Consider the following 23,770-nt stretch of genomic DNA (forward strand, 5'->3'; position numbering starts at 1 on the left):
AAAGAGTTTATGGAGAATATATTGGAAAAGAATCTACCATTTGATATTAATATTTTCTTTATATTGAAAATTTGGCATAATATTTAACATCTTAGTATTTACAAGAAAAATTTGTACGGTGTAATTTATACACATTGCATTGGTATTGCTATTTGTTCCTTTTCCTTATTCTCTTTAACAAGAGTTGTAAGGATATTTAGTTGATTAATTGTATCTTCAGGGCCAGTTACACGATGTCCAACAGTTAAATCACTTTCATAAATTTCATGATCATTGCCACCGATCGTTGTTTTATCACCAAAAAAATGTATTTCCTCATAGCCTTGTATATGTCTTAAACAATACGTTTTATCCCAACCAATTGGGAACACATCGAAAGATATTTGTCCACCTTTTAAGTTGAAAAGTAATGCATTATGATGAATAATTTATATGGATTAAATAAATAGGTATGTGTGTGTGTGTGTTAATACACACATGTACGTATGAAACAAAAAATTACTTGCCTATGCTATATGTCAAGGCCAAATTAGGAAACTCTTTCTTAAGTGCTTGTATGAATTTTTGCCGCACTTGATTTTCTATATCATATTCATAAAATTGTTCACGTTCTTCCTTTGTACAATTACGTCCGACCGGTGAAATGTTAAGCATGCCAGTTCTAAACTCTATGAAAGTTCCACGTTTAAAAGGTAGTTTAAGTTCTGATACATATTTTAATGAGAAATTTATTACATCTTGTAGTGCATCTTCTCCAATCATATTTTGAATTGTCTATAAAAATATTGAAACATCAATATATATAATATAATTGATAAATAAATGATTTATCAAATACCTGTGACGGTAATAAATTGCCATCCCTGAAAGCAACGAGTCCATTTTCTGCAAAAATGTATTTATATTTCTCAAATATATTTTCACTACCAAGTTGTTCCTTAATTTTATTCAAATCTGATCCACTAACTACGGCAATGTCAAAATCTTTTTTTAAAACGGTCAAAAGAAATTTCTCCACATTGCTTTTGATTGGCTAGAAGTAATCATAAACACGTATTATTTATAATGAATAAAACAAACAAAAAAATCAAAAATTAAAAATAAGAGCGTAATAACGCTACGATTAGCGATATTACGATATCATAAATATCATACTTGTCTTGGTTCAGTTAAAGTGCCATCTATATCAAATAAACATATGATTTTTTTTGACATCCTAATAGTTTCTTCCAATAATCTGAAACATGCGTGTTGATATGTAAAGGGAAGAAAAAAAAAATCAAAACAAATATAATACATATAGGGCGTAAAGGTTACACGCGCGCGCGCGTGAAATCAGGAATGCTGAGAAGAGCAGAAAGTATAGAAACGACCCAATTATATTACGACATTGGTAAAGATAAAATAGAAAAAATAGTGCCTATCGCATTGTTGTTTATTTCAATATTATAATATCGTAAATAAAATCTTACTGTGTCCTCTATAGCGATATATTTAAGCTGTCAGTCCACGTCACGCAAATCCAACTAATTTAGATGTTTGGTCGAAGGGGTTTATGCTTAATTCTTTTAATTAATTGTATAAATTGTGTAATTCCAAAACATCGATAAAGCATAGAAAAAATAAATTCCTAAATCTATTATTTGTAAATCTTTCGAAAGGATCGAGTGAAAACTTTTTGAAATGTCAGAACATATGTAAAGAAAAATGTCCACGTTTACGCGTCGCTCTCTTATACCATCACGTGTTATTATTCCGAAAGTATGAATTTACACGCGTATACGTTATCTTATCAATCCTATTTCATACATTTCTACAAATGCGATCAATGTCGAGAGAAAAAAAAATTAATAAGAACTAATTGGATGATAAAGAGATATTAAGGAAGATCCATTAATAATAGGAATGCATATTATCGTGACAATTCGATCTATTTTACTAAAATTGTCTCTTCTTTTACTTTCCAAGTTCTTAAATATTAAAAAATCTAGTTTCTAGAGGCACTCCAGATGCATAAACTAATTCGACGTAATAATAAATAGTTATATATTCTTAGGAAATTTATATATAAATCTAGAAAAATTAAAATTAATGCTTTTTAAAAAAAAGAAATCCAAACTAACTTATCTTTTGGCGTCGATGTAAGTTTTATCATTTTTTTAATTCACAATTTAAATCCAATTATTGCATACATTTATCGATTTTACAAGTTGAAAAAATAATAAACAAGTGCATTTTATTACTTATTCACTATAATTCAACATTTAATATATTCACATCGCAAAAATTGTCAAAGGTAAAATTATCAAAGAACCACATTTTGTTTATTCATTTTTATCGCTTTTTATATCTACGTATAGAAAGACTGCATACGAGACCTCTTGCCTCCTGCTTGCTATCTTTCAAGTCATCTATTCAGATGTCGCCACATTTATGACACATATGCTGCCATCTGGAAAGCCGATCTGAAAGTTTTGAATCGTATTACTAAAGGAACGGAGTAAAATGTAAAATATAAAATTTAACGTTTCTATCGGGCGTAATAATTTTATAATAATAGCATGACAAGAGGCATGCTTTTGGTCTCTTTAAAATTACATTTTAAATAATGCTTACCTGTCGTAATGTAAGAAATGCGTTCGTAACAATGTTAACAAAAAACTATCATTTAAGAATCAATATATCGACGTTACTTGTTACACTTTCTTTTCTTTTCTTATGCGTACATTATTTATCATCCGCAAAGTGTTCGTCCAGCGATCAAATGATCCAAGATAAATCCAAATTCAGGCTAATAATATTAATTCTAACGAGTCCAGAAAATTTGGAGCAAAGGGATACTGTTAGGAAAACGTGGCTTTCCGAAAAACATGCATCGGTAAAACATCTTTTTGCAGTGGGAACATTGGATGTTCTACCCGAACAAAGAGATACGTTACTGTCCGAGAAACAAAAATTTAATGATTTACTTTTGTTACCGAAGTTGCAAGATTCTTATAGGACTTTGACGAAGAAACTTCTGTACTCTCTTAAAGAGATTTATGAGTATTACGATTTTGATTATTTACTTAAGTGCGACGACGACACATTCGTTCTTGTACATAAAATATTAAGAGAATTAGACAAATGGCAAAATAAAAGTACAAAGAGAGAATTGTATTGGGGTTTCTTCAATGGAAAAGCACAAGTAAAAAGAAGTGGACCATGGAAAGAAATGGATTGGATCTTATGCGATTACTATTTGCCATATGCGTTAGGTGGTGGATATATTTTATCATATAATCTTATCCAGTTCATTATTAGTAATATGGAAATTCTTAAGTAAGTATTTTTTTTAAATATTCTTTTGTCATTAGGAAAGATATATTATCATATTTTTTTCAGACTGCACAATTCAGAAGATGTCTCTGTTGGATTATGGCTTGCACCATTAGCAAATATAGAAAGAAAGCATGACGTACGCTTTGATACAGAATATAGATCACGTGGTTGTTCTAATCAATACATAGTTATGCATAAGCAAACCATACAAAATATGAGAAATATGTATGAATATTATCAAGCTTCTGGGGCACTTTGTCCTAAAGAAATTAGAAATCGTATGAGTTACAGATATAATTGGACTGTACCACCTAGTCAGTGTTGCACTAGACAAACAGGAATTCCTTAATATAATAAGTATTCCTATTGTTCTATATTCTATTCTAGTCTCTTAAAATTATCTTTTCAAACTTTACTTTGCTAATGATGTATTATACGTATATATATATATAAAAGTCAACTCAGTTTGTGATATTACTGTGTTATAAGATATGTAATTTGATACCTAATTAAAGTTTGAGATATACATTATTAGTATTTCTTAATGTGATTCAGCTACTTTTATAGCGAGATCATATCTTCTGTACATAGATGTTGTAAATATTTTGTAATAGAGGACTAATAATGAAAAATTTCTATTTATGTAAGTCAAATATATTTTTCTTGATTATGCACAATTTATTTTATTCATTTACTTAAGGAAAACTTATTCCATTCTGTGTCGTATGCATTTATAAAATATTAAAAACAATTATGTCATCATTTGCGTCTATACATCAACTTACCTGATATATTTTTATCTTTTCATTGAATGTTACATCATTTTAGATATTTTACAAAAGGCCAGACTGTGTGTGTGTGCACGCGGACGTGTGTGTACATATATATATATATATATATATGAAGAAAATATCTTTTAAAAGAATTCTGGTGGATACCATGAATCGCCCACACATAAACCTTGTAGCGATCAATACTTCTTTTTATATTTCTTTTATATCGATCATTGAAGAAGAAAAAGCCATAACGTAAGATTGTACATATATTTCATAAAACCCTTGTATTATAATAGATGATTTGCGACTCAAAATCCTTGTTTCTGCAAATTAAATATACATATATATATATATATATATATATATATATATATATACTTTTCTTTTTGTTTAATTAGATAAATTTAATTTTTAATTTGCTTCAACAACATAAAACTTATTCGGATTAATTTCATATATATTTAAAAAATATAATAACTGTATTTACCATGTTATAGGAAAACATTTTCGTTATAAGCAAATCACAGACATTCAAAAAGCGATCAAAGACAAAGGTCTTACGCATAAGAAATATAGATCATATTTTTAGATATAATCATATTTATAGATAATATAGATCATATCTATCATATTTTGAATTATGATTAAGTAATTACTTAAAAAAATTAAAAATTATAAAACAAAATAAGAAGTAAAATTATGGCTAATCTCAAACTTTCATCTTCTGCGATATGCTGCTCCATGCTTTCATTACAATAAAAATTAATGAGTTGTTTGTGCTTATCTCAAATCAATTAAACCCTGCGTTTATCTGAAAACAAAAAATAGTTTTCTATCGCAGGATTACTCATCAATTTTGAATGCAATAAAAATACAGGGCTTTCTATATTTTTTCATACAAATAAATTTTAATTTATGTTCAATCACTAATTTTAGAACTGGCGTATGACGAAGTTCTTTCTTCTTTCAAAATTTCTTAATACAACTGTATCTCCTTTGGCATTCATTTCTTTTTCCTATCCTGCGTACATTTAGGACAATACCACTTTCCTTTTGGCTTAGTGGTTAAACCAACGCAGGCAAAATGGAACCATTCAATAGGACACTAGAAATAAATAAAATTTAATTTATTATATAATTTTGATAAAAGAGAGTCGGAAAGTGCTTTGCTCTTAATACTATTATAGATTAACTTACATCCGGATTATCACAGCCTATCATTTCTCCATACGATACTTGATGACACAAACAATAAGTTGGTTCATTAGGATCTACTGGCATATCCAAAACATCAGCGGGATGACCAAGCGTGGTGGAATCTACTTGAGCACCGCTTCCAACAGCTCCGGCCGAAGAAGCTGAAGCAACTGAACCACCTGTTGTATAATAATATAAAATTCAAACATTTTATATTATATTATATTTTATTTGATAGAGATAGACAAACATACCTTTCTTTTGTTTTTTCCTAGCACTTTTAGATTCATCCTCGCTACTAGCTCCTGCTGTGCCTTTCTTCCGTTTTTCTTTCTCCTTTAATTTTTTCCTTCCCTTTTTAGTAGAAGTACTTTCTTCTTGAGCTCTGCTATTATTTAAAGCTTTATCCTGTATCTCTGCTTCGAACCTCGCAAGATCAGAATCTAACCTTCGAATATGCTTATCTACAAGTTCATATGTTTGAATCGCTAATTGAACTTTATCGTCGCCATATTCTTTAGCTTTATTAAATAAACTCTGAATATGAGACAGCTGTTCTTTCTTTTTTTCTGTTGACTCCTTCTTTATATTCATTAAATAATCATCTGCCAGTTTATCTATCTCTTTCATAAGTCCTTGGGCTCTTGCATCTAAATCTCGCATTAATGTAAAATTTCTTTGTAATTCAATTGGTAAATGTTCCAAACCTACAAAAGAATGTTTACCATTAAAAATTGAATTTCTCTGTATTTCTGTATTTAAATATATGTACACACACGCATATTGTATAATAGATATTACGCATGATATGGAGTATATGAAAATATATATTTTTTCTTAACATTGATTGCACGAATATAAATTTATCATGTTATTACTTTGCTAATATATAAAAGCAAACAATAGGGATTACACAATAAACCTCATAAGATATTTAATATGAAATATTTAATATTGAAATTTTACTTTTGACAACTCTATTAATTTTAATATTCTTTAAATTTAATACTCACTGTCCAAATAATGCTCTAGATAAAGCGCCGTGGTCATGTTTCTTTTTTTTTTTTTTTTTTTTTTTTTCAGTACAGTTTATAATACAATAATGATCTCTTCTTAATAAAACGTCAATATAAAAACCAGCACGAGATACTTTCATGCATCATTGTCAAAAAAAAAAAAAAAAATGATCCCCATATAAATGAACGATCGATGGTCGTCAATGATAGAAAGCGATGGACATTATTATTGTCATGGGTGCCAATCATTGGACGTTAACGGTTACGGCGCGAATTTTTAAAAAACACTGTTTAGATTATTTGTTATCGCTTATACCATAACACTTTTTAATATTATAAGATCTATAAAAATTAATTTAAACAATAAAGTATGTAAAGTATGTAAATACGCATTAAAAGATATTTCTAACAACTCTTTATATATTGAGGTCTTAGATTCGATCGATATATCGGTTCTGTTGTTATTAATTAAAATTTTATTACATAATAATAAGTAAAAAATATCGATATGTATCATTCTTTATGAAATACTATCACCAAAGTTTAAAATATTAATCTATAATTTATTCATACTTTAAGAAGAGTTGTAAAAATTTTTGAAAGAGGTAATTTTTGAAATGAGATGTTCATGTTGAGAACCACCGTTGAAGATACAAAATGGCTGCCTCCGTTTTTCATCAGACTGGAATAGATGAACACGTAGCTGATAATAACAATGGTTCATCAATAAACATTTAGAATAGAAAAGGCATTGTTAGTACTACGCTACTATATTGGTACAAATATTGCATGATTGACGTTGTGAAACTTTCGACAGTTGTACCTAATATATATGTATATACACACATATACATATATATATATATATAGAGAGAGAAAAGTTCTTTTATTTAAGGTATGTCTCTGGCATAATTATATACTATTTTCTCTTTTTATGACGAAAGCAAAAATACATAATAAGAAAGTTAGCAATGGTACATTTTTCTTTTTTTTTCTTTTCTTTTCTTTTCTAGCTTGTAAGATGTACATAGTATTATTTTCCTAAATTTTATATATTTATTGATTAACAGCAAATTGAATCTTTATTCGTGTTAATAACAGGTTAGTACCATAAATAGAATATATCTTTAGAATGTGTCAATTTTAGTAAAATAATTATGTTATAGCATTGTTAAGCCGGCTAATTTTTAACATAAATGTAATCATAATTTTGATAAGAAGAAGGTAATTCTATATTTATTCATTTTATAAATATAAATTTTACTATATTGGGATTTTATTTATTTTCTTAGTAAATAAATAAATAAATGAAGAAATAAGTAAATAAATGTGTACATATTTATACATGTGAATTATAAGACATCTGAATATATATTTCAGTTTAAAATGGTCAAGTTATACGCATTAACAATTTTATATAAAAATCCAACTTCGGCAATCGCTTTGAAGGCTGCTTATGACGTTGAATCATTCTCATTTTTTCAAAAAGGCAGTATAAAGGAATTTATGGGGTTTGTCAGCAAGACTATCGTTGAAAGAACTCAAATAAGTGCTAGGCAGAGTGTGAAAGAAGGAGGTAATAAACAAAAGTCTTAATACAAAATCCATTTACACTTTATTAATATTATATATAATATATATAGATTTAATAATTTCCTAATAGATTTGTTGAGTTCTCAATGGAAATGATTTTTCAACAGAATATATGTGCCATGTTTATGTTCGTGCGGATAACTTAGCAGGAGTTCTTATCTCAGACCACGAGTATCCTAGAAGAGTATCTCATACTTTGATAACAAAAATCTTAGATGAGTTTGTAGCAAAATATGCACCTTCGACGTGGCCAACATTGAAGGAAGTTACAACTGATTTTCCTCAAATAAATGTTTATTTGGCAAAATATCAGGATCCTAATGAAGCAGATTCACTTATGAAGATGCAAAATGATTTAGATGAAACCAAAATTATCTTGGTAAGCACATTGAATATTAAAATTACATTATAGATGATAAGGCGTAACGAAAAATGCTGCTTTTGTACATAAAGAATGCCACTGAGTTATCTTGACAAACATTATCTTGTACAAAACTGTATGTATAGATCATTTCTTTTTTTCCCCTCATTACGTCTATCATTATTTTTCAGCATAATACACTCAAGGCTGTTCTCCAAAGAGGTGAAAAGCTAGATGATCTTGTTTCAAAATCAGAAGGACTTAGTGCTCAATCAAAAGCATTTTATAAAACGGCAAGGAAAACAAATTCTTGTTGTAGTTTAGCCCCATAAAAAAAAATCCTTTCGATGATATTTGCTGATTATATTTTCTTGTATGTAGCTTGAATTGAATTAGCCATTTTCCACTGTTAAGAATAAGAATCGCTTTTAATTATAAACCTTAAATCTGGAAATTTTACATTAGAAAAATGAAAAAAAGGACCACTGCCGGTTGTGTATTAAATGAAATTAAATAATAACTAAAGTATATTTTACTAGTTTTTATCATTCTATTAATATAAAACGGTCCAATGTATTTACTATTATCAGAAATTATTTTGCTTTTTAAGAACTTTGTAAAGAAAGTGTCTCCTTGTTGTATTTATTTCAGTTGGAAGTTACAATTACATTCCGATATTAAATAATTTACATGTAAAATTTTTTAATATAAACTTTAACACATTAACCAATTGGGATGACATGGAGAATAAATATTGTAGTATGATTATTGCTTGAACAGAATCTACTTGATATGTACCTGTTTATATATTCTTATTTTAATTGATGTCTTTCATATTAAAAAACATAACAGACATACAACACTGTATATTATAGTAATTATAAATGTTTGGATGTGTACGACGTGTATAAATATCCATAGAATAATGTAAATGTGTTAATATTTTTCATATGAGAATTATTGCAGATAAAATAACATTAACTTGTTATTATTATCAATAATAACTTGTTATTGATAGCATGAAAAAATATTACTGCAGAATTATAAGGTAAAATTTTCCGTTTATATATACACGCACGATATTTAAATATTTTTATTTATTTAAAATTATATCAACTCTCTCTCTCTCTCTCCTTCACCCTCGCTCTCTTTGGCTGAAATGAAACTTTATAATAATGATGCGATTAAGCGTTATAAAGACACAAAGAAAAGTATAAGTTTTTAGATATTTATTTTCATATTTAAGTTTTCATTTAATATACTGTTACCTTTTCAATTCAATTTCTTCTTACTACAAAAAATTTAATAAGTAAATATCTAACTTAAAATAATTATTTTCACTTATGTCTGGATTCATTCAGTTGCTATAAGTTCCTTATGGGGTATCACTGAAGGTATAGTAGGACTACATTCGTGTTTGAGCTTCCACAATACTTTGTCACCCATATCAGTATTATATCCTTTTGAGAATTCTGCACCAGGAATCTATACAAATACGATTTTAATCGTTATAAAATTATAATATTATTTTTACAAAAAAAGAGTAAAAAGATGTTATGTAGTAAAATTAATAATTTTTTTCATCGGCTTACTGTTGTCAAACAAGGTGGTAACATTATTATTCTTTGAATGATTTAATTCTAATATAATATCTACAAAATTACTTATTATGTAAATATTACATTGTAACAACCGATTATATATTTACCGATTTTTGCAAATTTACAATCTTGTTTGTATCACCAAAATAAAACATTTCAGAAACTTCATAAAGTGGTACTATAGATTCCGTAATGATCAGAGATCGATTTCGATGGGAATACATTTTTCTTGTGTCCTCCAATTCAGATAGATTTATAAATATCCAATCGCTCAGCTTATTTGAATCGTTATCATTAAAGTTAAAATCTATCTTTTCTATATCGTCGACGATATCATCGATATTGCCATCATTTACCCAATCATATATTAATAAATATGCATGATCAGAAATTTGTGGTAAATAAACTTCTTTATATGCAGTTTCTATATCAGTGAGATATTTTGTCGTTAAAACTTCTGAATTTACTTCATAAGGTATACATCTTTTCTGTATTCTTTCCTGTACAATATTAAAGTAAATTTAGATCGTTATAATAGATATTTATATCTCATAAATATTACACAATTCAATCATAATACATTTACCTTGACAACATTGACTGGAACGTCCAAATAAATAACCAAATGAGGTCTCTTACAGTAACACATTGTTGTTTTTAGAACTTCTTGGTAGAAATTACAACATTGACGATTCATATATCCTGCTTGATACATAGCATTCATAAATATAAAATCTGAATATAAAGAACGATTAAGCACTACTCCTTCTCCAGTTGATAATACGTGTAACAATGACTCTAGGTAAGCGTCTAATTTTAACAGGTAATGAGTAATTCGAAAAGCTGGCACGCATTTATGCTTTGGATTGGTTAAAAATGTTTCTATATCGCATGTTTGTAATTCCTCGGGCATTTGCGGATTTAAAGATCTTATATCAGAGCCATAAGCATTTTTATATAGTAAATCAAACGATGGAGGTGGCATATATCCCATCTCAAGTTTTTTTGCCAATTCCCTGGCAAATTTATCTTTTCCAGCTGCTATAGGTCCTTCAACAACTATAATTCTACTGTTTTCATCGTATCTTTCTATGGTGTACTCTAAGAAATTGAAGGAAGTATATTCTTTTTCTTGATAAGGAAAAGGTGGTGGTCGGGGTCGTTTGACTCGATTAATTTTTCCACTAATATGTGCTCTCTGTAGTAAATTAGTGGTTTTTGATACCTGCGATCAGATTCATTAGTTATAGAGGTAAAAATCAGCTAATTTATAAATGGACGATCATAATAGAGAAAAATGCAATCATTATATAGTGCATATATATACATATATGTATATATATATATATATATATATATATATATACATATATATATATCACTATACTTATTATATTTTAATATCCCTGAAAATAATTCTGTACTACTCTATTCTAAAAAATGTACATCTTTCTGAAAGACTAACCTTACATAATCGATTAAATAAACCATTTAAGAAATGTTTATCAATGCACGTTCGAAAAATTGATGTCATGGTATTAAGATATGTATGTAAATATTGTTAATAGAATGATAAACAATTATATTTTATGTGTGCAAACAGGAATCAAATATGATCTTGCGTTTAATCCTTCTAAATGGTACACTAGACCAACTGTACGTTGCCCTTTATGACGTTAACTTGAATGGAGCAGTATATCTATAAGTAGCACTAATAGATAATCGAATTTGCATTAATTCAAATCACAATAATGCATATGTATTTTAAGTTTTACATTAATAAATTATCCTGATCGAAAGAATAATTTGAATATTGTTAGGGATTATAAATCAAATATATTCCAAATAATTGCGTATTATCAAAAATAATTTAAATATCGCGCTGGAATTTTGTTCGTTTTATCTAATATACCATAGGTGGTGTTTTCTTAGGTACACAAGCGCAATGCTATTTAACCTATCTTTTAACAAAATATCCTTCTTATTTTATATCAATATTTTATATCAATACTCTCTATAATCTCTATGTTATAAAAGATTTTTGTAATTAAATTATTTCGATAAGAAATGAGCGCGTCTTTTAATATAACTGCAGGGTTCAGGGAAGATTGTATAATATTAATCGATCGTTTCGAAAAAGTCGACGATATAAGGTTTAAAAGTTTTTCAGAAATTTGGAAAGATTTAAAATTTAGTCTAATCTTTAAGTAAGTGAAATTACTTTTTTTTTAAATTAATGTTACCAAGGTATTTGATTTTATTATTTAGAAAAATGTCTGTGTGTATTATTATTATTATTATTATTATTATTATTATTATTATTATTATTATTATTATTATTATTACTATTTATTTATTATTATATTATTATTATCATCAGTGATTATTTCTGTTCATATAGAGACAAAGAACATGTTGCAGAATTAATGGAGTTTTGCGAAGAAATATTACATCTAACAAAACAGTATTTGTTTTCCGGTACATTTAAAGAACGTATTTGTGGCTTATACCTCTTGTATGGAATATATTTCAAAATGCCATGTTTTCAATTTAAAATTAGAATTACATTAACAGAGTGGCAGATGATTATGGAATTGCACAATCAAATAAGGGAAGGCGAACATCATGATGCCAATTATATATTGAGCAAACTTATCATCAATAATGCTTTTAAACATTGTCTTTTTGACCAAGAGGTGTGTGTATGTGTGTGTGTGCGCGCGTACGCATTAAACAAAAAGTCAGATTTTTTTAACTAAAATTACTTACCTATTCTTAATTACTTCTTATTTATAGATTAGCTTTGAGAAATGCTTTAGAAAAAGATATTATTATAACAATAATCCTTATTCAGTTTTATCATCTATTAAAAATATGGGCGAGAAAGATCAAATATTTGAAAAGATAAATAAATTAAGCAAAACGTATCATCAAAAGAAATGTGAAGCAATTGGCAGCAATACTGATAATTGCAGTTTAAATTTATTTAATTCCAACTTTGCTACAGAGATTATAAATGATATTCATACATTTAATAGAGGTAAAGGATATATTAAGGAAATGTGTACAAGTGCATCGAAGAAAGATATTAAAGAAATAGAAGGGTCTTTGCAAAGTGACAAGAAAATAAAACGACTGTAAGTTGACGTGATTATTTTCGTCTCTATCGTTATAAATCATATTTATTGTATAGTTATATTTATTTTATTTAATATATACATATATTTTAGTCAAAGAGATCTAGATGACGCCTATCTCTCTTCCTCAAGTGATATTGGAAGTAATGTATCACCATTAAATATTATCGATAACAATACTGAAAGTATAATGGATGAATTTGCCGAGTAAATATAATAAAATGATCCGCATGTAAGTATTATGAGTAACATTTATATAGATTACAAAACAAGATACGCAATATGTAGCTTTTTATACATTTATTAATACCAGTAAAGAACATTACTTAAGGAAAATGTTAATTATTGCAAATTTAACAATTTTATCTTTCGCTTGAATATGACAAGATTTTATATTTTTAGAGATAATGTCATGTTATTACTTATGGAAATTAAAACGATTAAATTAAATTTTCCTAAACATGTGTTGGAAATGCAATTCAATTGAATTTCTAAACTTAAAAAAGTTGCCTACACGATAACCTGCGATGCTTTTGTCTGCTTTTTTTTATAGCATAATTATAATTATATACACAAATATACATTCACACGTATATATATATATATACGTGTATATGTATATATATATATAGGTATATAGTTTGTGTATATGAAATAGCATATTGCTTTTTTATTATAAAATCTCCTTTGACGTTACTCATCGAGCGGCTTTTAGCGATAAATATATTTAATTGTTGAGACTATCACACACACATGCACACGCACACGCACATGTTTGCAATTAAAAAATATAATCTTATGGTAATATCTAATAGATATTTAAACTTTTCAATAGACTTTTAACTGGTCATTGTCATCAAATCCAGCACTGTGTCCTGCATTGCGCACAATAAAACTTGTTCCGTCGTAATGCATTCGGCGCTCTCCTCGACGCACAAATAGATGAGACGTTTGACCCAACGATGCTGTGCAATGTAGAAACGGAGTTGTTAGGGATGCAGTTCCATTGCTAGGTGATGTTCGTAGCTGATACTTGTTGCTATTACGCGCAATTCTGTTGAAAATTATAATGAATTTACTGCAGGTAATATTTATATTCTTAAGTTATTATTAATTTCCTTTATCTTATTTAGTGTTTTGTATATAATAAAAACTTATACACATATTATATGCTTATTAATAAATAATTAGCGAAATGCATAAATGTAAAAACACACCTGACAAGACCATCCGGAGTCTGAGAAATTCTGACATTATTGATGATCCAATTTTCAACACCTTCATCTGTCATCCAATATTGAGCAGCTCCGAGAGCTGTGGCCGCTTCTTGCAGGCACGACGATCCATGTCGCGAGCCGGAGTAAAAAACACTCAACGAAAAGTCCTGAAATAATATCAAAGTGATGTACAATTGACGTAATTAAAAATCGTTACTCATTTATAAAATCGATAATCTATTACTTGACTCATGTCCGAAAACGAGTCAGTAGTTGTTCTAGTTCCCGCTGCATCCACTAAATATACAAGAGCACATTGTTCGCAGGTAAAACTGACACCCTTATACCACATCTTCGCGTATCTATAAGGATCGATGGAAATTAAAATTTATTATAATGCCCTTATTTTTCCATAATTTTTCAGAAATGACCAACTTATTATTCCCATGCGTATCGTGGGCCAGAATTTCAACACGCGATCCATATTGATATATTCTTCCATTTGGATGTAATAATGCAGCGGCTGCTCCAGAACAGCTTAACGAAAGCACGATATTATTCTGCACTGACAAAATGTGTATATAACGCATATGCGTATAAATATTTTCTCTTTTTCGTTATAATTAATGTAAGTATTATTGTAGAATTATGATATATACGCTCCGAACGATCATAGTATCAAGCTTGTTGTTGGCTTCGTGCCATCGAAACGAAGATCTAACAATAGATATAACGGTGGGCATACCTTAAAATTGATCACTCTTACAGCACGATCGACCGTCATGTCAACTCGAATCCTATTGCGGAGTCTCAGGGAAATAGTACCGTGTGGCGTGGCGACAGCACCTCCTGCACTCGCATCGGTCTCGTGTTCCCTCCAATTTTCTGTATAAAGACAGGCCTCTTCGGTCGTGTAATACGGAGTGGCCATTGTTTTAGGAGTTCTTGGCTGTCTCCAAATCGCCCCTGAACTCGAATAAGTGGTTGCACCAGTTATACCACCGCTCCATTGATCCGCTGGTGGTGTTTCAAAGTACTTGGAAAATTCATTGTACCGCTGAAAGAGAATTTGTTCTCGGATGATTAAAAAAGAGCAAACATGAGAATATGAATTACGTACTTGAAAATTAGTGTCCTCGGTCTGTGCATGATAACTGTGCGCTGTATAAAGTGATCGTGGTCGCATTGGCGTTACAGGTGCGCTTTGACTTTGAATCGGTGCCGTGGAACAGGCCGCAGGTAATAAAGTTGTTCCCTGTGGTCCTGCTGGTGCGACACATTTCTGCATATCCTTACGGAATTCGCCACATGGATTCGCCATGACTTTTGCCTATTATTGTCGTCCTTATTATCGTCATCATCATCATCATCATCATCATCATCATTATTAGATTATAATATTTGGTTGAGTTATGGGGGGCGGAATTATGGGGGGGGGGAGGAACAAGAAAAAAAAGACCGTTAAGATAGTAAGCTTTAGATGAACCTTGGAATCTCCAGTCACACTTTTAGCTTTTTTGCGACGAGCTTTTCGGGGTTTGGACACCGCCGTTTGGTTTCCCTCGTTTATGCGATCCACGGCTGAAGCGATTTTTTCCTTGCCTCGAAACTTTGCGTTTTCTTTTCGAGAGCGATCTATGTCGAGCTTGTAAATCTATGGGTTGGTTCGCGGAAGATCTCGTCCAAGAATTATCATTTGCTATTTCTTCCTTCTTTATAAGATTTTCTTGTAAATTGAGAAAAGAGAACGCAAGTCAGGCGGAGAGAAATCGAGACCGATATATAATATTCCAGAGGAAGTTCATTTCGAAGAACGATTCCACAATCTTTGCGATGGAAAACAATTGAGGAATTTGATTGTCCCGTTGCCGTTGACGATCGTGAGATCGGTCAGAGACGTAACTTACTTCGCACTCTTTTTACAAGCGTCGCATTATTCGTATGTTCATAGACGCCTCGTTATTCTAGTTGGCCTGTTATGCTTTCATCACATCGCGCTAATATCAATATTATTCAACCGCTTTCAATATCTATCAATTTTACACATGTACATATATTTTATGTGATATACTTTCCATATAATCAAGACTTATTTCAATTCGTAAATGATAAATTCCAATAACTTGTTATATTATTAAGCGAATTAAATATTTTTATTTGTATCTTACATCGTACATAGGAAAATATTACTTATCTTTTGTACCTAATTACAACAGATAACCGTATTAATTACTTAATGACAAAAATTGATCGCTTTTCGATTTTTTTTTAATTGTACAACAAATTATATAAAAGAAAGAATAACGTGCGTTGCGTTGATGTGCGTTTACGTTAATTAAAATTTATGCAAATATTTTTTCTTCCCGACGTTTTTTAGTAACCACTGTGCCTGGCTTATGTTGCGCATCCGGATGATTAAGTAATTCTGGTGGACAAGTGGATATTGGACTAGCAAGAATAGTTTGCTTCAAATCATAGAATAGATGACTGTCATCTTTTGTACAGAAAGAAATAGCAAGACCAGCTTTACCAGCACGCCCCGTTCTACCAATACGATGTGTGTAATCTACGAAGGAATATGAAATTGCATTAGTAAGAATAAACATTTCAACAATAAGTTTACCATGTATATTTTACAAATATACACATACCTTCAATAGTTTTAGCCATATCATAATTAATAACCATAGATACATCCTTAATGTCAATACCACGTCCAGCTACATCAGTAGCAACTAAAATATCTTTACTTCCACTCTTAAGAGATGCAAGAGCATATTCTCTTTGCTCCTGCCCTTTACCACCATGAAGAGTACACGCGTTATACTAAAAATATAATGTTTTCATCATAATCATATATAAATATATACTACATATGTACATATAATATACATAATATGTCATTATGTTTTACCCCAAGCTTTTCCAATCCTCTTGCAAGTACATCTGCACCCTTCTTTTGATTAACGAATATAATAACGGGTGGTTCAACACCTCTGCTAAGTATTTCCATAAGTTTTTTACGTTTATCAGCTTCACCCATTATGTGAACTATTTGTTCAGTTCGTTCCGTAGGTTTACCAACACTACCGATATAGACTACAGCAGGTCGTCTTAAATAAGTTCTTGCCAAACGTTCCACTGCAGGAGGCATAGTAGCTGTAAACATCACAGTCTAAAAAACAGTGAGACAAGAGATTAAAGCGTTGAAAATGAACGATTGTGTATGTGTGTGTACATATATATCGATCACCTGTCGGTATTTTTTCTTTGTATTGTAATTAGCCAAAAGTTTTTCTTCATTTTCGGCATCTTCGTTGTCCGGTTTCAAATTTGTTACCGGCATATACTCCAAAATTTTCTGTACATCTAATATAAATAAATATATAAATTATTTCGCATATCAATCTTGAGTAAAGCAATAGTTTAATATGTAACCTGGTTCAAAGCCCATGTCTATCATTCTGTCAGCTTCATCCAATACGATATATGTACATTGATTTAAAACTAAATATCGATTTTCTAACACGTCTATCAATCTTCCAGGGGTAGCAATGACAATCTAGAAACAAAAATTATGTTAAAGATAGTTTAAAAAGAAATTCTAATTTTTCTTAATAATTTATCTCTACCTTACCTCACATCCCATACGTAATCTAAATCCTTGCTCTTCTCTAGATAAACCACCCACTACTACAACCGTCCTAATGCCCAAGGGTTGTCCAAACTTATTAGTTTCTTCTTCAATCTGCTGTGCTAATTCACTAATATAAATAAGAGACATTTAATAATACTTGGTGTTCTTTAAATCATAATATATGCAAGGACACACTTAAAAAATTCGTTTTAACGTACCGCGTTGGAGCCAAAATTATACTATAAGGACCTTGATCGGCTTCTTCTAATCTTTCAATTTTGGGTAAACTAGTAATCCATAATAAAAGAGGAATTAAAAACGCCAATGTTTTTCCAGAACCAGTTTCGGCAACACCTATAATATCACGATTTTGGAGACCTATGGGAATAGCTTGTCTTTGAATAGGCGTTAGATCCTTATATCCGACTTTATCGATAATATCTAAAATTTCTTTTGGAAATCCGGACTCCTTCCATGACCTAATAGGGTCAGGAATACGTCCTCCTTTTATCGTAATATTATAATCCTCTCTAAATATACGCCAATCTCTTTCGGTCATTTCGTTAAGGGCTTTCTCAGACCAATGACGATCGTCCCATTTTTGCTTCTCTTCTTTTCTTTTTACTTTTTTCAATCGCATCCTTTGAAAGAGAAATTTATTTTGTTGGTATAACTTTCAAAATTATAATCTAACTTTTAGAATAAATTACTTACTTCTCTTGTTCCTTCTCCGCTTCCGTACGTCTTTTTTCTAACAGTTCTCCATAAAATTTACTTTGATCGCGTTTCTGAGCCTTAATATCAATACCCGCGAGATTACCCCTTCCAAAAAATTGCACCTGATGTCTTTCCTTATATATACTGTTGTAATCGACTGACGTATCCTCCGATGTATCCCAGTCAAATACAAATTTTCTATCGTTCAGTCTTCTCACACGACGTTTCTTCTTTATAAGACCAAGATAACGTTCTTTAATAGCTTCCACTTCCTTTTCCTTATCCTTATCCTTTATTTCTTCTTCTCTCGAACGTTGAGCATCTCTACGTCTGCATCATAATACATAAATATATTAGCTTTTATATAGTATAACTTAAAAGCTATAACAAAGAGTTAATGTTGGTAAGAAAACTTACCGTTCTCTATCATCCCAATCTCTCTCTTTGATTTCGCCTCCGGAGAAAAATGCTTTGCGTTCTTCTTCCTGTTGCTTCTTTATCGCTTCTACCTCTTGTTGGCGCTTTTCTAATGCCAAAGCTGCACGTTCTTCCTTAGTTAAAAATTTTGGTTTTGCCCGCGCTTCTTCTTCCGCCTTCTTTTTAGCCAGTAACTCTTCCAAACTAAGCGGTTCTCTCTTTTGCACTGATTTTGATTTCTCCTCAGCTTCTTCCTCTTCCTTTTTAACTTCATTTTTGACCTCTTTCTTCGCTTCTTCCTCAACAGAGAATATTGGACTTCCCTTACGTTTTTTATCATCTTTTCCCTTATCTTTGATATCCCGTCTATCCCTGGATCTATCGCGATCTTTCTCACGAGATCTATCCCTTTCTCTCGAACGATCTCTATCCCGCGATCTATCTCGTTCGCGCGAACGTTCTCTTGATCTCGAACGTTTTCTATCCTTCTTTCTTTCCTTAGATCGGCTTCTGGAACGACGTCGATCACGTCGTTCTCGGTCTCTTTCACGATCGCGATCCCTTTCACGAGATCTACTACGTCTGACGGTTTTCTTATCGTGTGCCATTGTCACGTTAACTGTAACGATGGGAAAATAATTTTTAAAATAATTAATAAGTAAGGTAATGGACGTGAACGATTTCCAATACTATTTACTTATCTTATTTACAAAGGATTTATTTTATATCAATAATCCGGAGCATACGTAAACTATCAAGCAACCTTGATGCAAACGAGATTATTTAATTAGGAGAATAATTTCAATCAACATTTCAATCTTAATTCTATTTGCATCCTTAATATACTATACTCTCTAATACGTCCCTCTGGAGCCAAGCGAGCCGAACACCATAGTAAACAAAAAAAAACTTTTATTTCTCCTTGAAGAAATTTATAAAAATATGGTTATATTTCGAAATCGTCGACTTATATATATATATATATATATATATATATAAATTCTTATATGAATGCTTACAATTAGATAAATAATTCTTATTTATAATAATTATGAGTGATTGTCCGTGAGCTTGGGGTCACGTTATTATATAGATATCCGACAACAACTGAAAATATATTCGTATTAGCGCCACCGCTCGGTGTACGCTCGACGTAACAACTGCGAACTTAACGACTGCAGTAAAAATAGCAGTTTTCTGATCGTGATTCATTCATCCCCTTTTCAATTTATTCATACGAACAATAATAATGATATATAATAAGCATTAATATTGATTATCGAATATAGCGTTGGATGTATGCATGACAAAAATAATATCACCAAATATTTATCTGCAATATCGATATTTGACGTTTATTTTTTCGCAATGTTGGCTGAGTCCATCGCGCAGAGTTCTTTAATAAAAATCTCAACAAGGTTGGTCGACGTCGTCGAATAAGATTGATTAATATAAAGGAAGGAAAAATTAATTGGACAGAGATAAGTGTGCGTGGTGCGTGCGTGGCGCATAAGCTCTCTTAAAATTCTACCTGTCCTTCTCTTATATATACATTATACATTGTGGTGTAATCGGTTATTATCCAGATCACGTGATCAACGATAACGGGCGCTGTTATTAGATTCCTTAATATTTCATATTTTTACGCTTTGTTCAATTTGCTTCAATTTCGTAAAAGGCAAAACTCACGAATCAGGAATAAGGAATAATAAGCATGGCTAGTAAATAATAAGTAAAAGTCATAGTGAGATTGGTATGACTCTCTCTCTCTCTCCCCCCCTCCCTCCCATGATATGATCTCGATCCCTTGAGAGGTTGGGATAGCCGTTTGAAAGAAAAGTCATAAGTTTATTTTATTTTATTTTATTTTGTTTTATTTTATTTATTTATTTATTTATTTATTTATTTTTTTTTTCTGGTTTAACTCATAACCGCCTGAAAGTATGGCTGGATTTGTTTTAAGGGTCAAAACAAAGTCAGGACAAAAGGTTGTAAATGGGCTTGTCCCGCAGGACAAAGTAGCTCTATTAAAATCGAAGCTAGCCGATGTAACAGGTATATCCGTTGAAGCTCTTCATGTCCTTGGTGGTTTTCCGCCTAAGGCGATCGATCTTGATAATGAATCAGCTACAATTGCGGACAGCGGTATAGTCTCTGGTGACACCCTGATCGTTGAAGAAAAACAAGTTATTAACGGTGCTCAAATAGCAACGGAAGTTGGCAGATCTCACATTGTAAATGATGAAACCTTCATTAATACTCCAGGTGTACTCATGAAAATGGTTGTGCCGGCAGATAATTCGTGTTTATTTACTAGCGTTGGCTACGTTCTGAATGGTAATGTTATACTCATCTAAGATATTACAAAATATGATTATACGAACTTATTCAAGTCAAGGATATATTTATATATATTTTTTATTCAGGGAAAGTCGATCGCAATTGCTCAAGTTTTATGAGAGAGATAATAGCAAATGCCGTAGCTGCCGATACAGAGGAATATTCGGAAGCTTTTTTGGGTAGACCTAACGCAGAATATTGCGAATGGATTTTAAAGCCCGATTCTTGGGGAGGAGCAATAGAATTGTCTATACTGTCAAAGTTTTATGGATTAGAGATAGCTGTAATCGATAGTATCAATGCTATTATAAATAGGTTTGGAGAAGATCAACATTATGCCCAAAGAGTATTTCTTATATTTGATGGAATACATTATGATCCGCTTTATTTGGAACCACTCGATGTGAGCTAAAGATAATAAATTCTACTTAATTAAATTAAATACAATTGAAATGTATTTAGTCGTACGTAAAATGCAATTACTTAATGGTGCATTTTTTTTCCTAGGGTGGTAGTATCCAAACGATCTTTCCGACCGAAGATGATAGAATGTTATTAGAAGCTGCAGAACTTGCAAGAGAAGTGAAGTCTAGTCGTCAGTATACAGACATACAAAAATTTAAATTAATGTGTTATGATTGCAATGTAAAATTAAATGGACCGGGTGCAGCACGACAACATGCCAGTGAAACAGGCCACAAGAGCTTTGGAGAAGTGCCTGTGTAATGTAATTTCAATTTTGCTCGTGCAATATATAATAAGTATTTTTAATCAGACTGCTGCTATGTAAGGTGTTCGATAAATTAGCCTCAAAATGATTTTTCACTTGATGAAGGCTTGAAAACATTTAAGAACTATGCGCCAATGTTTCTTCTGTCCTAAATATGCATATATATTTATAAAATGCACTCCTTGATTGAATTTTATAAACAAATAATGACCACTGATTCAGCTGAAAACTTCTTTTCAACAGTGATCATACAATTGCGCGTGTGTGTCTTTTTATTTCGTTCTATAAAGCAAAATTATTATGGATAAAATTATGCATATTATATTTTTGAGAAAAAGTTTATAATCCATTATTTATATAAATATTTTATTATTCTTTTCTTTTTTCTCGAAATTAAAAGAAATTACTTTCACCTTATGCATTTTATTTATCTTGTGCAATTCTTTGGTCTAATGGTTAATTCAATATCATCGTTAAAATGAGGGATATATCATTTAATTGTAAAATTGGATATATATTAGTATCGTCTATTTCACAAACTAAAACGTGCCTTTAATTATAGTTATCTTTTATTTACTTTGCAATATGTGAAATTGCGCAATATTAATAATTGGAAAAAATTTAATTCATTATTTTTCATTTATTACTTTGAACAATGATTTACAGTGAACAATATTTTAAAACTCATTTAAAACAATTTAATTATATGTACACACATACTGTATTATTACAATATATAGTATATATATTTTATATTTTTCTTAAATCTAGCATTAGCAAGATTGAGAATTTATGATAGCCCTTAAATATGTTACTGTAAAAACTGTCATTTTTATTAGCCCAACATGTTCTATGACTTATATATATTATATTTTGAAAGCTATAACTAACAATCATTTTGTGAAATTTATACAGTAGGATCAATTTAATTTTATTTGAAAAAAATATATACAAACATAACTTGTAAAAATAAGACGAGAAAAGGGAAATGTTGTAAATTATAAATTACAGTGCAGCTATAATGGTAATACTATTATTTGAAAATAATGATTTCTTGGAAATATTTATCTTCACAGGTCATACACATATACACACACACACATGAAACTATTGTAAACGAATAATATAGTAAAGGTTACCAAACCGATTACTTTATTTATATGGACATATATAATAGATACTTTTGTCAGATTATATTATTTCTATGCAGATAGATGCATAGATAGATAATATCGAGTCTTGCAAGAAATGCCCAATTGTTTGATGAAACTAATGTTTATTGACGGCTAAATTATAGTGAATTCTTTTCTTTTCCTTTCTTCGCAGATATAAGCATCTAATATACATTGTCACTCGTTTCTACAGTTATCGTTTTTTTAAAAAGATCTAGAATATGTTCCAATATCGTTAGTACGATAGTGCATAATTATATATATTCAGTATAGTTTTTAATCCATTATATTTGAAAACTGACAGAAAAGAATTTATAATTATTTATTACTCTGTTAGGAACATGATTTTTATAACCATTTATATAATCATACAGAACACATTTTTCAAGTCATGTTTATTCATTATATTATTATCATGAAATTATTTGAAATAAAAAACAATTATTTACTATCTGTAGTTTTTTTATTTTTGAACATAAGTATTAAATACATTATTTATATAACATCGGAGCATAAATCGTTAATATTTAAATATTCA

General features: G+C 30.2%; 9 protein-coding genes across 16 annotated transcripts; 4 read left to right on the plus strand and 5 right to left on the minus strand.

Annotated features, from left to right (window-relative positions):
* Nucleotides 1-39: 39 nt before the first annotated feature.
* Pmm2 (phosphomannomutase) lies at nt 40-2,351 on the minus strand. 2 transcript variants are annotated; one of them, XM_035867211.2, is made up of 5 exons: nt 2,124-2,351; nt 1,156-1,237; nt 839-1,033; nt 507-774; nt 40-391 (listed from the first exon to the last, which is right to left on the minus strand). In XM_035867211.2, the coding sequence occupies exons 1-5, from the start codon at nt 2,153-2,155 to the stop codon at nt 126-128; spliced, it is 843 nt and encodes a 280-aa protein (XP_035723104.2). In that variant the 5' UTR covers nt 2,156-2,351; the 3' UTR covers nt 40-125. The 2 variants fall into 2 exon arrangements, with proteins under 2 accessions (XP_035723104.2, XP_035723105.2); XM_035867212.2 differs by lacking the exon at nt 2,124-2,351 and adding an exon at nt 1,473-2,055.
* A 107-nt stretch (nt 2,352-2,458) lies between these two features.
* Nucleotides 2,459-3,941, plus strand: beta3GalTII (beta-1,3-galactosyltransferase 6). The gene is made up of 2 exons (XM_035867206.2): nt 2,459-3,321; nt 3,385-3,941. The coding sequence occupies exons 1-2, from the start codon at nt 2,609-2,611 to the stop codon at nt 3,668-3,670; spliced, it is 999 nt and encodes a 332-aa protein (XP_035723099.2). The 5' UTR covers nt 2,459-2,608; the 3' UTR covers nt 3,671-3,941.
* A 1,017-nt stretch (nt 3,942-4,958) lies between these two features.
* Nucleotides 4,959-6,520, minus strand: Ing5 (inhibitor of growth protein 5). The gene is made up of 4 exons (XM_035867210.2): nt 6,308-6,520; nt 5,549-6,001; nt 5,295-5,473; nt 4,959-5,202 (listed from the first exon to the last, which is right to left on the minus strand). Exons 1-4 carry the CDS (start codon nt 6,342-6,344, stop codon nt 5,101-5,103), a joined length of 771 nt encoding a protein of 256 aa, XP_035723103.2. The 5' UTR covers nt 6,345-6,520; the 3' UTR covers nt 4,959-5,100.
* Nucleotides 6,521-6,938: 418 nt separating this feature from the next.
* Nucleotides 6,939-9,163, plus strand: Ykt6 (YKT6 v-SNARE homolog). 3 transcript variants are annotated; one of them, XM_035867217.2, is made up of 6 exons: nt 6,939-7,205; nt 7,324-7,411; nt 7,477-7,534; nt 7,691-7,886; nt 8,011-8,282; nt 8,456-9,163. In XM_035867217.2, exons 4-6 carry the CDS (start codon nt 7,697-7,699, stop codon nt 8,594-8,596), a joined length of 603 nt encoding a protein of 200 aa, XP_035723110.1. In that variant the 5' UTR covers nt 6,939-7,205; nt 7,324-7,411; nt 7,477-7,534; nt 7,691-7,696; the 3' UTR covers nt 8,597-9,163. The 3 variants fall into 3 exon arrangements, with proteins under 3 accessions (XP_035723110.1, XP_035723111.1, XP_035723109.2); XM_035867218.2 differs by having other exon boundaries at nt 7,381-7,411; XM_035867216.2 differs by lacking the exons at nt 7,324-7,411; nt 7,477-7,534 and having other exon boundaries at nt 6,940-7,205.
* Nucleotides 9,164-9,278: 115 nt separating this feature from the next.
* Nucleotides 9,279-11,566, minus strand: ND-42 (NADH dehydrogenase (ubiquinone) subunit ND-42). The gene is made up of 5 exons (XM_085661923.1): nt 11,331-11,566; nt 10,452-11,090; nt 9,973-10,365; nt 9,533-9,749; nt 9,279-9,418 (listed from the first exon to the last, which is right to left on the minus strand). Exons 1-4 carry the CDS (start codon nt 11,397-11,399, stop codon nt 9,618-9,620), a joined length of 1,233 nt encoding a protein of 410 aa, XP_085518049.1. The 5' UTR covers nt 11,400-11,566; the 3' UTR covers nt 9,279-9,418; nt 9,533-9,617.
* Nucleotides 11,567-11,828: 262 nt separating this feature from the next.
* Pbp45 (proximal sequence element A Pbp45) lies at nt 11,829-13,980 on the plus strand. Its single transcript, XM_035867208.2, has 5 exons — nt 11,829-12,072; nt 12,267-12,561; nt 12,662-13,002; nt 13,096-13,234; nt 13,838-13,980. Exons 1-4 carry the CDS (start codon nt 11,933-11,935, stop codon nt 13,211-13,213), a joined length of 894 nt encoding a protein of 297 aa, XP_035723101.1. The 5' UTR covers nt 11,829-11,932; the 3' UTR covers nt 13,214-13,234; nt 13,838-13,980.
* Nucleotides 13,112-15,540, minus strand: LOC118442049 (uncharacterized). Its single transcript, XM_085661924.1, has 5 exons — nt 14,965-15,540; nt 14,655-14,779; nt 14,464-14,581; nt 14,220-14,386; nt 13,112-14,056 (listed from the first exon to the last, which is right to left on the minus strand). The coding sequence occupies exons 1-5, from the start codon at nt 15,538-15,540 to the stop codon at nt 13,831-13,833; spliced, it is 1,212 nt and encodes a 403-aa protein (XP_085518050.1). The 3' UTR covers nt 13,112-13,830.
* Nucleotides 15,541-16,419: 879 nt separating this feature from the next.
* Nucleotides 16,420-20,148, minus strand: LOC118442041 (putative ATP-dependent RNA helicase DDX23). 4 transcript variants are annotated; one of them, XM_085661922.1, is made up of 11 exons: nt 20,010-20,132; nt 19,691-19,857; nt 18,991-19,610; nt 18,571-18,903; nt 18,075-18,497; nt 17,857-17,983; nt 17,658-17,781; nt 17,473-17,588; nt 17,134-17,394; nt 16,871-17,045; nt 16,420-16,785 (listed from the first exon to the last, which is right to left on the minus strand). In XM_085661922.1, exons 3-11 carry the CDS (start codon nt 19,596-19,598, stop codon nt 16,562-16,564), a joined length of 2,391 nt encoding a protein of 796 aa, XP_085518048.1. In that variant the 5' UTR covers nt 19,599-19,610; nt 19,691-19,857; nt 20,010-20,132; the 3' UTR covers nt 16,420-16,561. The 4 variants fall into 4 exon arrangements, with proteins under 4 accessions (XP_085518048.1, XP_085518047.1, XP_035723080.1 ...); XM_085661921.1 differs by having other exon boundaries at nt 19,691-19,911; nt 20,010-20,106; XM_035867187.2 differs by having other exon boundaries at nt 18,991-19,609; nt 19,688-19,911; nt 20,010-20,106.
* Nucleotides 20,149-20,250: 102 nt separating this feature from the next.
* On the plus strand, nt 20,251-23,596 carry Yod1 (Yod1 deubiquitinase). 2 transcript variants are annotated; one of them, XM_035867199.2, is made up of 4 exons: nt 20,251-20,408; nt 20,954-21,327; nt 21,417-21,733; nt 21,838-23,596. In XM_035867199.2, the coding sequence occupies exons 1-4, from the start codon at nt 20,290-20,292 to the stop codon at nt 22,054-22,056; spliced, it is 1,029 nt and encodes a 342-aa protein (XP_035723092.1). In that variant the 5' UTR covers nt 20,251-20,289; the 3' UTR covers nt 22,057-23,596. The 2 variants fall into 2 exon arrangements, with proteins under 2 accessions (XP_035723092.1, XP_035723093.1); XM_035867200.2 differs by lacking the exon at nt 20,251-20,408 and having other exon boundaries at nt 20,850-21,327; nt 21,838-23,595.
* Nucleotides 23,597-23,770: the final 174 nt, after the last annotated feature.

Source organism: Vespa mandarinia, chromosome 16, assembly GCF_050613455.1.
Source record: "Vespa mandarinia isolate Hongniang chromosome 16, ASM5061345v1, whole genome shotgun sequence".
NCBI lineage: Eukaryota > Metazoa > Arthropoda > Insecta > Hymenoptera > Vespidae > Vespa > Vespa mandarinia.